Source organism: Scophthalmus maximus, chromosome 22 (assembly GCF_022379125.1).
Source record: "Scophthalmus maximus strain ysfricsl-2021 chromosome 22, ASM2237912v1, whole genome shotgun sequence".
Taxonomy (NCBI): domain Eukaryota; kingdom Metazoa; phylum Chordata; class Actinopteri; order Pleuronectiformes; family Scophthalmidae; genus Scophthalmus; species Scophthalmus maximus.
In genome coordinates this window covers 1810069-1822878 of record NC_061536.1, presented here as the reverse complement: position 1 = coordinate 1822878, position 12810 = coordinate 1810069, and the positions used below count along the sequence as shown (strand labels likewise).

Genomic DNA, 12810 nt, shown 5'->3' with positions numbered 1-12810 from the left:
GTGAGCACTAAATATGTGTTCTAAATGATGATCATCATTAGGACTGGGTATGGATTTATACCCAGCATCACCCCTGGTGCGATTTAAAATCGTATTAGGCTCTGCCATCATTTCCTGGATGGATGAGCTTATTCGCTCTCTGTGTTTCCCCATCTGGATGCCACGATAGGATGCCTCAGCATTCCAACATGTAAAGTGCATCCTCGCAAAAGTAGACAGAAGAGTGAGTGAGTGAAAGAGAGAGAAATGCATAAATCTTGCTGTAATGAAATTGGCGTGTGCGGTTTTAAGGGCGAAGGGGGGTCATATAGGTGTGTGTTTGTGTGTGTGTGTGTGTGTGTGTGTGTGTGTGTGTGTGCGTGCGTGCCTGAAAGCGCTGATGTCAGCTTCCAGTGCAAGTGAGAACGTTTGTCACTGTAAAGGCAAGGATACATTTCCAGGGGAGAAGGAAAGAGAGACAGATAAGAGACATTTGCAAGATTAGCGAGTAACTTCTAGGAAAAAATATGGTAAAATTAAATCCATGATGAGACATCACGTTGATTTTATCGTCATGAAATATAGAAGCTGGTCTGTCCTGTCAGCCAATAATGAACTATGAACACTCAGTCATTCATTGTTAATTGCTCATATCCATTCAGTCATATGAATCCAGGCTGTGGTTCCAGACAGGGAGAATGTCTCTATGCAAAACAAGGAGGAAGTGCAGTGACGACCAGACCGATGACACTCTACAGATGGGGACGCCTCACTCAACCTAGGTTACTGTAAAGGACATGTAAACATAACAGCGAGGACTCTCAGATTGCTCTTCTACCTTTCTGCAGAGCCGAACACCGTACCTGACTTCTTACATCATACAACCCTCACATTTGTTCGAAACACAAGCTGTAATGCCACAGCGACTTCAAACACAAATAACAGTCTGTTTATAGAATCTTTTATCTTACTTGTTAAACCAAAATTAACTGCCGCACATCATATGTCAAATGAGTGACAACAAAGCGTATCAGGGGTTAAAAACTTTATACAGCGAAACAGTGAGGTTCCAGAAGTGTAAATCCCATTCATTTTCTGCAATAACATGTTGATCTTTAGCCATGATGTCGTAACGATCCAATGTAGACTCACCACGGGCTACGGGGTTGTGAACAGTGGTGTATGCACATGTACTGTAGAAACCACAAGTCTGTATGAGATCAAACTTGTTTTAAGAAAAACATGTTTTATTCACAATGTCATTGAAAAATTCTACACTACCCACATCCTAAGGTTAGACATCGACGCCTCTGATTGGTTGAGCTTGCTGTTACCATGGAAACGCTTACCACACTTGAACGTCAGCTAGTGATGCTGCATTCCATTAAACCTCTGAACTCGGAGCTCAGGCGTCGGTGTTGTCATTTGAAATCACAGACCTGCGAGTCAGAGATTGCAACTGGAACGCCAACCCGAGTCTAGTTCCACTTTGGAGGGTCGGAGGAACCCCACCAACCCTGACTTCTGAACTAAGAGTTCTGAGATGTAATGGAACGCAGCACGAGTTACTGGTACCCGCTGCTACCACTGAACTCTACGATCGTACATTACATGACTGTTATCAACAATATAAACACAATATTGATGATGATCAAGATTCAAAAAGACTGTCGGCATTGTAAATTTAAAATTAAAAAAAAAATGTTGGGGAGCGCACCTCACAACACTGTGTGTTCAGTTTTTAAACATCACTCGTGACATGCTAATTCAGTTAAATTAAATTTTATGTGTATAGCGCCAAATCATAACATACATTATCTCAATATTCCAGAGAAACCCAACGGTTCCGACTGAGAAAAAAAAATGCTAATCAGGAATTTTGGCCTCGTGGTTAGCTCGGCGGTCTCCCATACCAGAGGCTGCGGCTTCGCGGTCCAACCAGTGCAATAGAATCATCAGCAACAACAAAGAGAGAAGAAAGCTTTCTCCAAAATTGCTTACTGCCCCTTCAATATCTATGTAGTTGCATCTTGTCAATATCTGCTAGAGGCTGCAGTCAACAATAACCTTGAGTCGAGATGCCCTCCCTCCTCCTCTAGATGATATCTTTCTAGAATTTCTTGGAAGATTGTAGAAAATATACCACCACCTGATTGTCCATGGGTCGAAGCATAACTTCCTATTCCATTAATATTTAATTTGATTTAGAGGTTAAAGTGAGGCTAGTTAGGGAGCTGGATTGTGCAAATTAAATTTTGACCTTTAAATGTATATCTCTACTATGGCACCAGGTAATAGAGAGAAGTCTTCATTTGCACTGTATATTCCACACTAATGTTTCCCTTCTTGCAATAACTTACCATCTTGTTTCTACCTACACAGAAATTGACCAAGGCAGTTGTGGAGATCCTGGAATCCCAGCGTATGGCAAACGGGAGGGGACAGGTTTCCGTCACGGAGACAGACTGTACTTTGAGTGTCTGCCTGCCTTTGAGCTGGTCGGGAAGAAGAACATCACCTGTCAGAAGAACAACCAGTGGTCGGCTAAGAAACCCAGCTGTGTTTGTAAGTCCTTCAATGCTTGATGCAGTTTGGATCCTACATACACCATGTGCACACATATGCATGAGGACAACTCGAGTACATGAGTGCGGGGAGGGCTGCATAAAAAACGGTCAGATTATCCCTCCAGTTTGCCTTGCAGAGGGCTGTGGATTCTGAAACAATGGGAGGGCTTATTAGCTAATTAACGCCATGAAAGACAAACACAGAGAGTGAGAGCGTTAGAGGATGAGGGGCAAAGTAAAAGAGAGCTGACCATGCAGATAATACCCACTGTTGTATTATTGATGAGATAATAGGCTGGACAAAAAGCCGCAGTATCTAGATAAACATTAGTGAGCTGACTGACAGAGGTTCCTGGCACAAGAGTCAATTTGGCTGCATAATAAAGGGAAAGAATGTTTATATCATTAACATTTAACAGACTGTTTTATCTTCATGTAGACACAATGCAGAAGGCTTGTCGTTGCCATTGTTCATTGCTGGGTTGTTTGTGTGCATTAGGTATTAGAGATATTCATTTTTATCCCCTTTTATTCACGCGAACAGGGTGATTTAACACTGACCAATCCTCCACCTCGCAAACCCTTAAAATGGGCTCAGAATACAGAAGTTTTAAAATCCTGACAGATTTGGAAATGGGTATCATGCACCAGAGGATAATCTTTGTAGATATTCTTCTCTCTAATCTCAAACATGCACACACTACATGATTTGAAAATAATGGCACATCACACACTACAGGATATTATTGAGATTATCACTCTAGAGCGGGTGACGTACCAACTCACGTCACCTCTCTGACGTGATCTCGCGAGGGGGAGACTGCCGTTATGCGACAACTTGCTCTATCGGCAATAATGGTTTGCAGCGATGAACTGGTATGTCAATGCAGAGGCGATTTCTCCTTAGCCCTTCTCTTTTTCTGTACGGTTGGGATAGTTATCGGAAGACACGTGTTCTTCCCACATATCGACAAGCCTTTCCTCCACCTCAGCTGCCACCTGCACTCTCACAGTAGCTTGTTTCGTGGTCACCATTTCAAAATGCCTTTAATGTTGAGCAGGACTACTGCTGGACTAATTTTACTCATTGGCTACGCTCTAGATGTACTGACGTAATCATCAAGATTTTAAATTCTAAATATCAACCATGTTTGATAATCATCCAACAAACAGGAGGCCCCGTTAATTCTGGGAGCAGTCCGGGAGGTTTAAGAATGGCTCTGTAAACCCCTCACACTAGCAGATAATCTGGGCCAAAATTGATCGGCCCGAAATTCCAGTAATCTGAGCTTTATGTATTGTTGCTACATAGAGCAATTTACTGCCTGAACGTCCCCTTACAATAGATCACAGTAGCTGCAAGCTAGAGCAATTAGCAAAGTAAGAAGGGTGGCCCAGATGATGACATAAAATTCCCAAACCTTGTCAAAACCCATTTCAACCAGGCGGTGTAGATATAACGGGAAGCGTGACTCTTCCTCTCATGGCATATTTCAGATTAAGTCCTAGCCATATTTGGGAGTTGGACTTCCTTCATCGTCCTTCTTGTTTGGCCTTCGCGGCTGCATCTGTGTATACTTGAGTAGCAGTGACAGTTTGAGAGAGGTGTCTTTGCCACATAGACATCTCATTGAAGGAGAGCACCTTCAATGCTGCTACATTCAAATGGCTCTTTACCCAAGGATACTCTCGTATGCCTGTTTAGCCTTGCTACAACAACTTGTATATTTTTGTCACCATCATCACACTTTACAAATTCAGCCTTGTCAAGAATGCGTGGACTGGCTAGATGAAAAATGGATAGATGCTAAAATTGTTGTCATTACAGAGCACCCAATGTCTTTGTGTTGTCTCTTGTAATTGGCAACATTTAGTCTTATTTCTTTTTGTTTTTCCAATCCTTGTAAGTCTAAGGCTACTGTCATCGTACGCCTGTACGTGTTGCTTCTACCAGATAACTCATCGGTGGTTAAAGTAGTGGCTCTGGAAATGTGACTTCCTCTGTGATCTGCTCAATATCAATAGTTTAAAAAAAAAAAATTTTGAATCAATGTTATCGTATTGTCTGTTCGTTGAAATTTTTTGGGGGATTTCTACCATATTTTCGGCACTTTGTTTTCTTTATTTCTCTTTTTCTGCTTGTCTTCATAACTTCTATAGTTTCCTGTTTCTTCAACTTCACCACGCCGTCTGGGGTGCTGCTGTCTCCCAACTACCCTCAAGAGTACGGAAACAATATGCACTGCGTGTGGCTGATCATCACCAACCCCGAGAGCCGAATCAATCTGGCCTTCAACGATCTCAGCATGGAGAAGCAGTTTGACTTCCTCTCGATCAAAGATGGTGGAAAGGTAGTGTTACATTTTAGGCTGCTGTCCAAAGTTACTCATTATGCAACTCCATCTATTGGCCTGTCTTATCAGCGACTGTGCTTTCAGTCGGGGAAAGCAGCCTGCATAATTATGTGTACTAGCTGAACTTCAGTGGACTCCCTTTTCTCTGTCTGTCAGGCTGAGTCTCCTATCCTGGGGACCTTCTCCGGTGACGCAATGCCTCCTCCCATAACAACCAGTGCCCATGTGGCACGCTTGGAGTTCCTGACTGACCACACCTACACAGACAGAGGATTTAATATCACATTTACGAGTAAGTGTCTTCAACGGAGATAAAGGGAAGTTGACAAAGCTTGTCACAAAAGCCAGCCTTTACATGGATTGTTTGTGTTCTGTATAGCGTGTGTGTGTGTGTGTGTGTGTGTGTGTGCGCGCAATATACCTCATGATTTATCCTCCATATCTATGTGCAGCATAAACTCTTCGACCCATCAGCAACACATGCGCATGCACAGTCGCATAAAGAAATGCGGAATAACCCCATGCCTTTATTGTCTAAATAGAGACTTGACATTTAAATTAAAACCCAAACAAAGAAGAAGTATCTCCCTTAATACCTGACATATACATCGAGGCAGTGCTCATTAAATTCTATTCTTGGTAGCGGCTGACTTCTGAGAAAATTCCAGATGGGTTTTATACTCTTAACGCAGTACATGCTGGCTGCGTGCTGGTAAGCCCATTTCATGGATATACTGTACTGTGAGGGGTTGGCAGCGGTATTACTGTATTCATTGCATATGCACCATTGTGTAATGAGTCTAATCTTTGCATTTTTTGTTCCACATCCCAAAATAAATATCTCCATACAAAGTGTCTAACCCTTCCCTTAGAAATCCACAAAGCTATTCATGAATACTGAAGGTGCCGTTGGGAGGTTTGTTTCAATACGACTTGGCTTTATGACTTGGAGTAGTTGCATTGACTCGATTTCATGCAAGTAATAAAATGTTATTTTCACTTTTACAGTTCATTTTAATAGCCTCCAATTTGTGCTCCTCACCCTTGGTCTAACACAGTATAATGCAGGAAGACTCTGGCATGTAGCTGCTTAGGAACATATTAGTAATAATAGTAATTAGTTAGGTAGTTTATGGTATAATAATGCACATAGATGCAAATGGACTGTCAAGAAATACAGTTCCAGTGATTAAAACCCTTGTCAGACTTCTTCCATTTAACATTAACATTTGAAACAAAGAACTGCAAAACCTTAGATCATAATATTAGAAGTACACTGGCCAATATGTATCAATATTAACAGTTTGTACTGAGTGTAATGAAACATAAGCCTGAAAGAAATGTGCATTTTAACATTTTATTCAAACAGGTGAGTCACATTGAGATTACTAAATTAAAATTACAGAATACATACACACATGTATCTCACTAATCCTGGAATGTCCAGAAAGTGTACAACATTTTCCACTTCTACAAATCTTTGTAGCAACATACTTTTCAGGCATGAACACACGATTGTTTGATCATCTCACATTTGTGTCTAGATACCCCATAATATTATTATTATTTCTTTATTGTAATAGTATGGACTAACTTGATACTAGATTATTTAATCAAAATTAGTAATATTTTACTGTCTGTTCATTAAAATCACTGCACTGTTTCCAAGCCTTCCCAGAATGCTCTTGGGCATTGGCTCTAGCTCATTTTTAGACACAGCATCAACTCAACTCATGTGCCTCCGCAACGCCTTGATGTGGACCACACATGGCGGCTAATGCAATAATTAGCAGGTTAGATGAATGCATAAATAACCAATGCAACATGGCGAATGAGTGTCAAGAGCAGTTAATTGAAGATGACGGTTAGTTCCCAACGACAGCGTCATCTAACCGCAGGTTTCTATGCGGTCGTGGGGCTGAGCCGACAACTACTATCATTCATGTTAATTAAGGACATGCCAAACTGCATTGAGGGGATTTTTGGCCTGTTAATAAATAAGATGATCATGATGGATGAGGTGTATCTGGCTCTCTGTTTGGGTCTGATGGCTGCAGAAGAGGGATTTATCAACACCTACACGTCGTGTCACCGCGCCACGTGTGTGTACAAGAGTGAGATATTAAGTAAGAGCGATAGAGGCACAGGTGATGTATTTGTTTACATGCCTTGTTCTAGGGTTATGCCTCTTCTTGTGTGACTGCGTGGCCTTTTCCAACTTGTGCCTACTCATCAAGAAGTCTGATGGATAAAGTTTTTGGGGATGGATGAAAACAATTACCAAAGTTTGTTCGTACCAGGTATCGTTCAGCAGTGTCACCTGGCACTGATGATTTGCATACGGTGTGGTTTTCCCACGCGCTAGAATTACTGCAGCAGGTTGAATTAATGTGACCCGCTAAGTGAAACTAATTTCTTCTTGTTAAATGCCGGCATCACTAAATGCTGACAGTAGTGAGAAAAAGTTTTGTGGAGAAACTTGGGTAATTATTATAGATTCTCAAAGGAAATTAGCATCTTTGCACAGAAAAGGTAATGTGAGACGATGACTAATACCAGCAGAATTACATGTGATCTGTTCTTCAAGCAAGTGGAAATTTTCTTTTAAAACATTGAGTCAAACAAAGGGGCTTTTGGAAATTACTAAAGCAATTTGCTGTATATTAAACATTAAGCTTTGTCCTCTCCTGCACACTAAGCCCATGTTCTCTTTGCATTTCCTATAGCATTTCGCCACAACGAATGTCCAGACCCCGGTGTTCCTGTTAACGGGAAGCGTTTTGGGGAGAGCCTTCAGCTGGGCAGTTCCATCTCCTTCCTGTGTGAGGAGGGCTTCGTTAAGACCCATGGCTCTCAGACAGTCTCGTGTATTCTCAAGGATGGCAACGTGGTCTGGGATAATGCTGTTCCCCGTTGTGAAGGTAGGTAAGGGGAGGGGTTACCACTCAAACTTTTTGGCGACATCCTACAACAATGTTTTCGTAGTGCTGGGGACATACTGGTGTACATAGCATCCATATATTTACTGAAACAGCTGTTGTAAATATTAAAGGAGACATATTATGCTTTTTCAGTTTTTCCCTTTCCTCTTGTGTGTTTTAGGGTTTGTTGTATGTAAAATGTCTGCAAAGTTAAAAAGCCAAAAGTCCACAGTAAAGGAAGCTCCTCTCTCCGACAGTAAAAGCTGCTCCCGAAATATCTCTCGACCATTTTTTTCGTAGGATGGTGACTCGCTATAATACGGAAGTGTATAAAGCATGCCTAGTGTGGCACACCCTCAACAAAGCCGTGTAAAGTGAGAGCGAGAGAACTTCCTAAACGCGCTGGAAACGGTTGACCAATCACAACAGAGTGGGTCCGCTGGCCAATGTCTTAAAGTGACAGGCGTGTGTTTCAGGCAGGGACTGAAAAGGGGAGCTGCAGGAATGGACAGTACAAGGAAATTTAATTTGTGAACCTGCATATGAGCATAATATGTCTCCTTTAACTAGCTGAGTGGACCTTTATTCCATATTTTTTATCCAATATGACACATATGTTGATATATTTACCGTATGCAGCAGTTGGCATACTGTAGTTACATTCGTATGCATGTCTAAGCACCATTGTGTAAATTCAAAAAATTTAAGCCAAATGTTAACATTGCTGCTTTTTCTTTCATGAACTCAAAAGCCAAGAGAAAAAAAATATAGTATGTCCTTAAAAAAAATCTGAGAATTAAGCTCACTGCTACGGAATCCCTGAAAGGCAAGGTGAAAAAAAAGGAGATCATATCTCCTACGTACAAGATCCTATGTCCTACGTAGGACATACTTAACAAACTTTAACGCTTAATTAGGCCGATCCCTCATAGGGCTGTCGTCTCTACCAGCGGTCCACATGGCTATTAATATGAATCATGTGTTGTCCGATGGCGTCATTTAGCCTATGTGAATGTGCCTCTTGGAAACGCCATGTTGACCCAGCTGAGTTTACAAGAATTTAGCCTTAAAGTTTAACTCGTACCTAGATAAGTATGTCCTACGTAGGACATAGGATCTTGTAACTACAACTTAAACTTTGTTTTTCACCTTGCCTTTCAGGGCTTCCGTAAACTGATGTCTACAAAGCAAAGCAGGCTATTACAAAGTTATGATATCACTTTCCGCTCGAAATTTCTACTCTTTGAAATGTCATGTCAGAAATGGAAGTTAGGGTGAAAAGTGGAAGTCAAGACAAGATGTGGAAAACCAGTAAATACTTCATAATACTTAATAAATCTGCTGGGCAGAAATAAAAAAGTAAGAAACCCAATGTGACTGCAAAGACTTGCAGGAATGCAAGTGTGCAGTGTGAGAAAAGATGTTAATGTATTTTTCCCGCAGTGGCTGTATTTCCGTCTTTTCATTTCAATTTTCAATAAAATGTGTATTTTGTTCCCCAAACTTTTGCATATAACTGCAGAAAAAAAATCCACCATCACCAGGATAAATAAACAGAGGAGTTAAGTCATTAAGAGGAAGATATACATAACTTTTCTCTTAAAAGCATTTGTTCGATGGTCTAGCACCTCATTCGCTGGGTGTTCACTCTCATACCTTTTATGTGACTGTTGTAAACTGATGAAATGGCAGTATGTCCGTTTTAATGTTTAGTTTAGTCAGTAAAGCAACATCGCTGCATCGTAAAGAGAGCCCCAACAGATGAAATTGTGTTGATTGAAAAGTCGCAACAGAAATCAGTTGGACAATTTACTTGCTGCTCCCCTTTAATCACCGTTATTCAATTTATTTTACAACTGCTGCAGATATGGTTAGTTAATAATTGATGTCCTAAAATTTGATGTCAGTGAACACCGGCAACTGACTCCAGGCTTGTGATGATATGGATGCTTTGTTCTTTCGAGCGTCCGATGCAACAGACAAGCTGCGCTTACATACAGACTGCTGGAACAATCCGTTTACCCCTCTCTGACTCTGTGGTCAATAAGCCATTTCCCGCAAAACATAAAAGGCTTACATGGCTGGTGAAGCCAAGACAAAGCTTAGTGTTAACCAGCGGAGGTACTTGGACACCAGCAGCCTAGCACATTCGGCGTCGGCTTGGTTAGGAGTCTAAAGGAACTAATCAGGTTCAAGATTCATGATACGCAAAGGAGAGACCATTATTAAAACATGTCACCTCCCCCTCTGTGCCAGAGCGGCTTTGTATTCCTCTGAGACCATCTATCATACCCCTGCGTTTGTAGCGTAATGCGTTTTATAGATGTCCTTCAGTATGCTGAGTTGGCTGATTAAATCATTCCACTTCAAAGAGAGCACGGCGCTGGCACTGTAACCAAGCCCTCCACTGTGCCTCTGTGTTCTGGTTAAGGATAGGCTGACGCACGGCAAAGTGAGCAGTCACAGAGATGAGGGTGGACGATGGGGGTGGATGTGCTCAAGTGTCTTTTTGTGCTAGCGAGATGTTTCGGTCATCCCGCGTTTGATGGGAATGGCATTGACACCTGTTATTAATTTTTTTTCGTGGGAGGGGTTAAATGACAGATTTGAAGACAAGAGCGTAGGGGAACCTGACGCATTCACATGCACACATAATGTGTGCGCTGCCGTTCACGCACACTCACGCATACACAATAACAGGCATGTCCTGAGGAGGAACGGTTAACCTTGAAGTGCTGTCACCAATATACATTAGACAGACCCTGGCAGTAAAAGAAATGGGATGAGCCCCAGCTGATGCATGGGAACATATATGGACATTGTCATACATCAGCTGTTTTTTTTTTCTTGCTTCTTCTCTCTCCTCCAGCCCCATGTGGAGGGGATCTGAAGGCTCCCAGCGGGATTATCCTCTCCCCTGGCTGGCCAGAACTCTATAAGGAGGCCCTTAACTGTGAATGGATCATTGAGGCTCCTCCAGGCTACCCCATTAAGATCATCTTCGACAAGTGAGTCACCCAGATATCAACCCTTCTTTTTCCCCACATCGGAACAAGTTTGACTTTTCTTGCTTTTTACAATTTCTACTTGTGTGTGTGAGTGTGTGTGTGTGTGCTTATTTATCCCTCTGCTTTCTTCCACTTGTTCTAATCTCTTTTCATCTGTCTCTCCTTACTGTTGGTGATGCAGTTGATCTAATGCACATTATTATGTAATAAGAAATAACATGTTTTATTTCATAAGTGCCCATAAGTATTTTATCCTTTAATTTGATACCCCACTCCATGAAGATCTGGAGATATCCTTACAGTTTATGCGCACACCTACACATCTACACACGCACACATATACACTCAGTGAAACCCAACCAAGACCTGCAAGTATGTAAATGGAGATGGTCTGTCAAGGGGAAACGGCGAGATGGGAGAGGAGGTAATTTGTCCTGATGTTTGAGGGAGAGAAAGAGAGAGAGAGACATTCAGTCGCAGGATCAAACGCTACATTAGCGTTACACCAAGGCTTATCCTCGCGTCCTCCTCATCCACGGCACGATCGCATGCCATGCAAAATGAATGCAGCATAAATGTTTGTTGCTCTTTAATTTTTATGTAACATCAATAAAATATCACAAAGCGCTTCATTTAGATGACATGGTTCTGAAAACTAAGCAATTTATTCATGGCTTTGAAGATGAAGTGACTCTGGCAACAATGACAGAGACTCAAAAACAAATACAGGCACGCACCCACACACACAAATACACACACACAAACACACACACACACACACACACACCGGAACAGGCACGCTTGCACAGATGCACTCACCAAAGCATGCCAAATGTCTCAGGATTTCCCTGAGCTCAAAACGTGTGCAAATTTGTGTTGCCAATTTGCCCAAAAGCAGATTAACCTACTTTGAGGCCCCTGGGCAGATATGCAAAGCAATGCACTATTAACCATCAGTTTATGGTAATTCACCTAAACACAAATTTGTTTTAAAACTTTTCACCATGTAAGTACAGAAATGTTTCAAACACTGCGTTCAACAGGTAATAATACAGAATCTGGCCCAAAAAAATTATTATCACTTATTGTCAGTTAACATTAATGTTTATCTCCAAACACTGAATGTGCTTTGTTACCTGTTCCCAGGTTTCGCACGGAGGTCAACTATGACGTCCTGGAGGTGCGCGATGGACGTTTCCCTTCTTCTTCTCTGATTGGCAGTTACCAGGGCACCCAGGTTCCCCAGTTCCTCATCAGCACCTCCAACTTCCTGTATCTCCTCTTCTCCACGGACAAGAGCCACTCTGACATTGGCTTCCGTATTCGCTATGAAAGTAAGGGTTCCGACTCAAACCTATAGCCGAAGATATAAAAGAAGATTAGAATCCAGGCCAATTCAGAGACAGAAGAGCACTAAGCCTTGTTGAGCGTACTAGGAAAAGCTATTGAGTCATGGCTGTAAATACAATCTCCGCAGGCTCTCAATTTCACCATGAAGTCATTCTGAGTAGAACACCTGTAATTAGAAAGTAAATGGTTTGAGATTATGCAGTCAGATATGTCCGCCTTGGCACGTATTGTCACGCTCTGAATTATACATACACACTGCAATACGGTATGCATTCACACACATGCAAACTGTTCCCACACAACAGTCTTCACTCATCGTGTAATTCAACCTTTGAGGCAAATCCTACCCCGATGTCTCCTTGTGTGTCTTGCACTGGGAGCATTTTGCACTTTCCCTGTGGCGGAGTGGGAAAGGGCTCTGAAACCTTCTCATTGGTTCATTCCTGTTGACAAAGGAGGTTTTGAGTTAATTATTTATCAGAACTGCTTTGGAATTGCAAACTGCGTTTTCACGTTCATTCGCCTGCACTGTTGAAAACAGGATAAAAGCTTGATCACACTGAAAGCAGGTCGATTTCCTGCGTGTGCGTCTTTGATTGTGTGTTCTCTTTTTAATTCTCCCCTTCCGCTG

At 41.9% G+C, this 12810-nt stretch overlaps 1 protein-coding gene across 1 annotated transcript in view; it reads left to right on the top strand.

Moving 5' to 3' along the window:
- The window catches only part of csmd2 (CUB and Sushi multiple domains 2), a 232902-nt gene that overhangs the window by 122934 nt on the left and 97158 nt on the right, over positions 1-12810 (top strand). The window contains exons 13-18 of the mRNA XM_047330254.1: positions 2362-2544; positions 4707-4897; positions 5057-5192; positions 7627-7821; positions 10691-10829; positions 11976-12163. Coding sequence (XP_047186210.1) covers positions 2362-2544; positions 4707-4897; positions 5057-5192; positions 7627-7821; positions 10691-10829; positions 11976-12163 — 1032 coding nt within the window. The remainder of the gene's footprint in view (positions 1-2361; positions 2545-4706; positions 4898-5056; positions 5193-7626; positions 7822-10690; positions 10830-11975; positions 12164-12810) is intronic.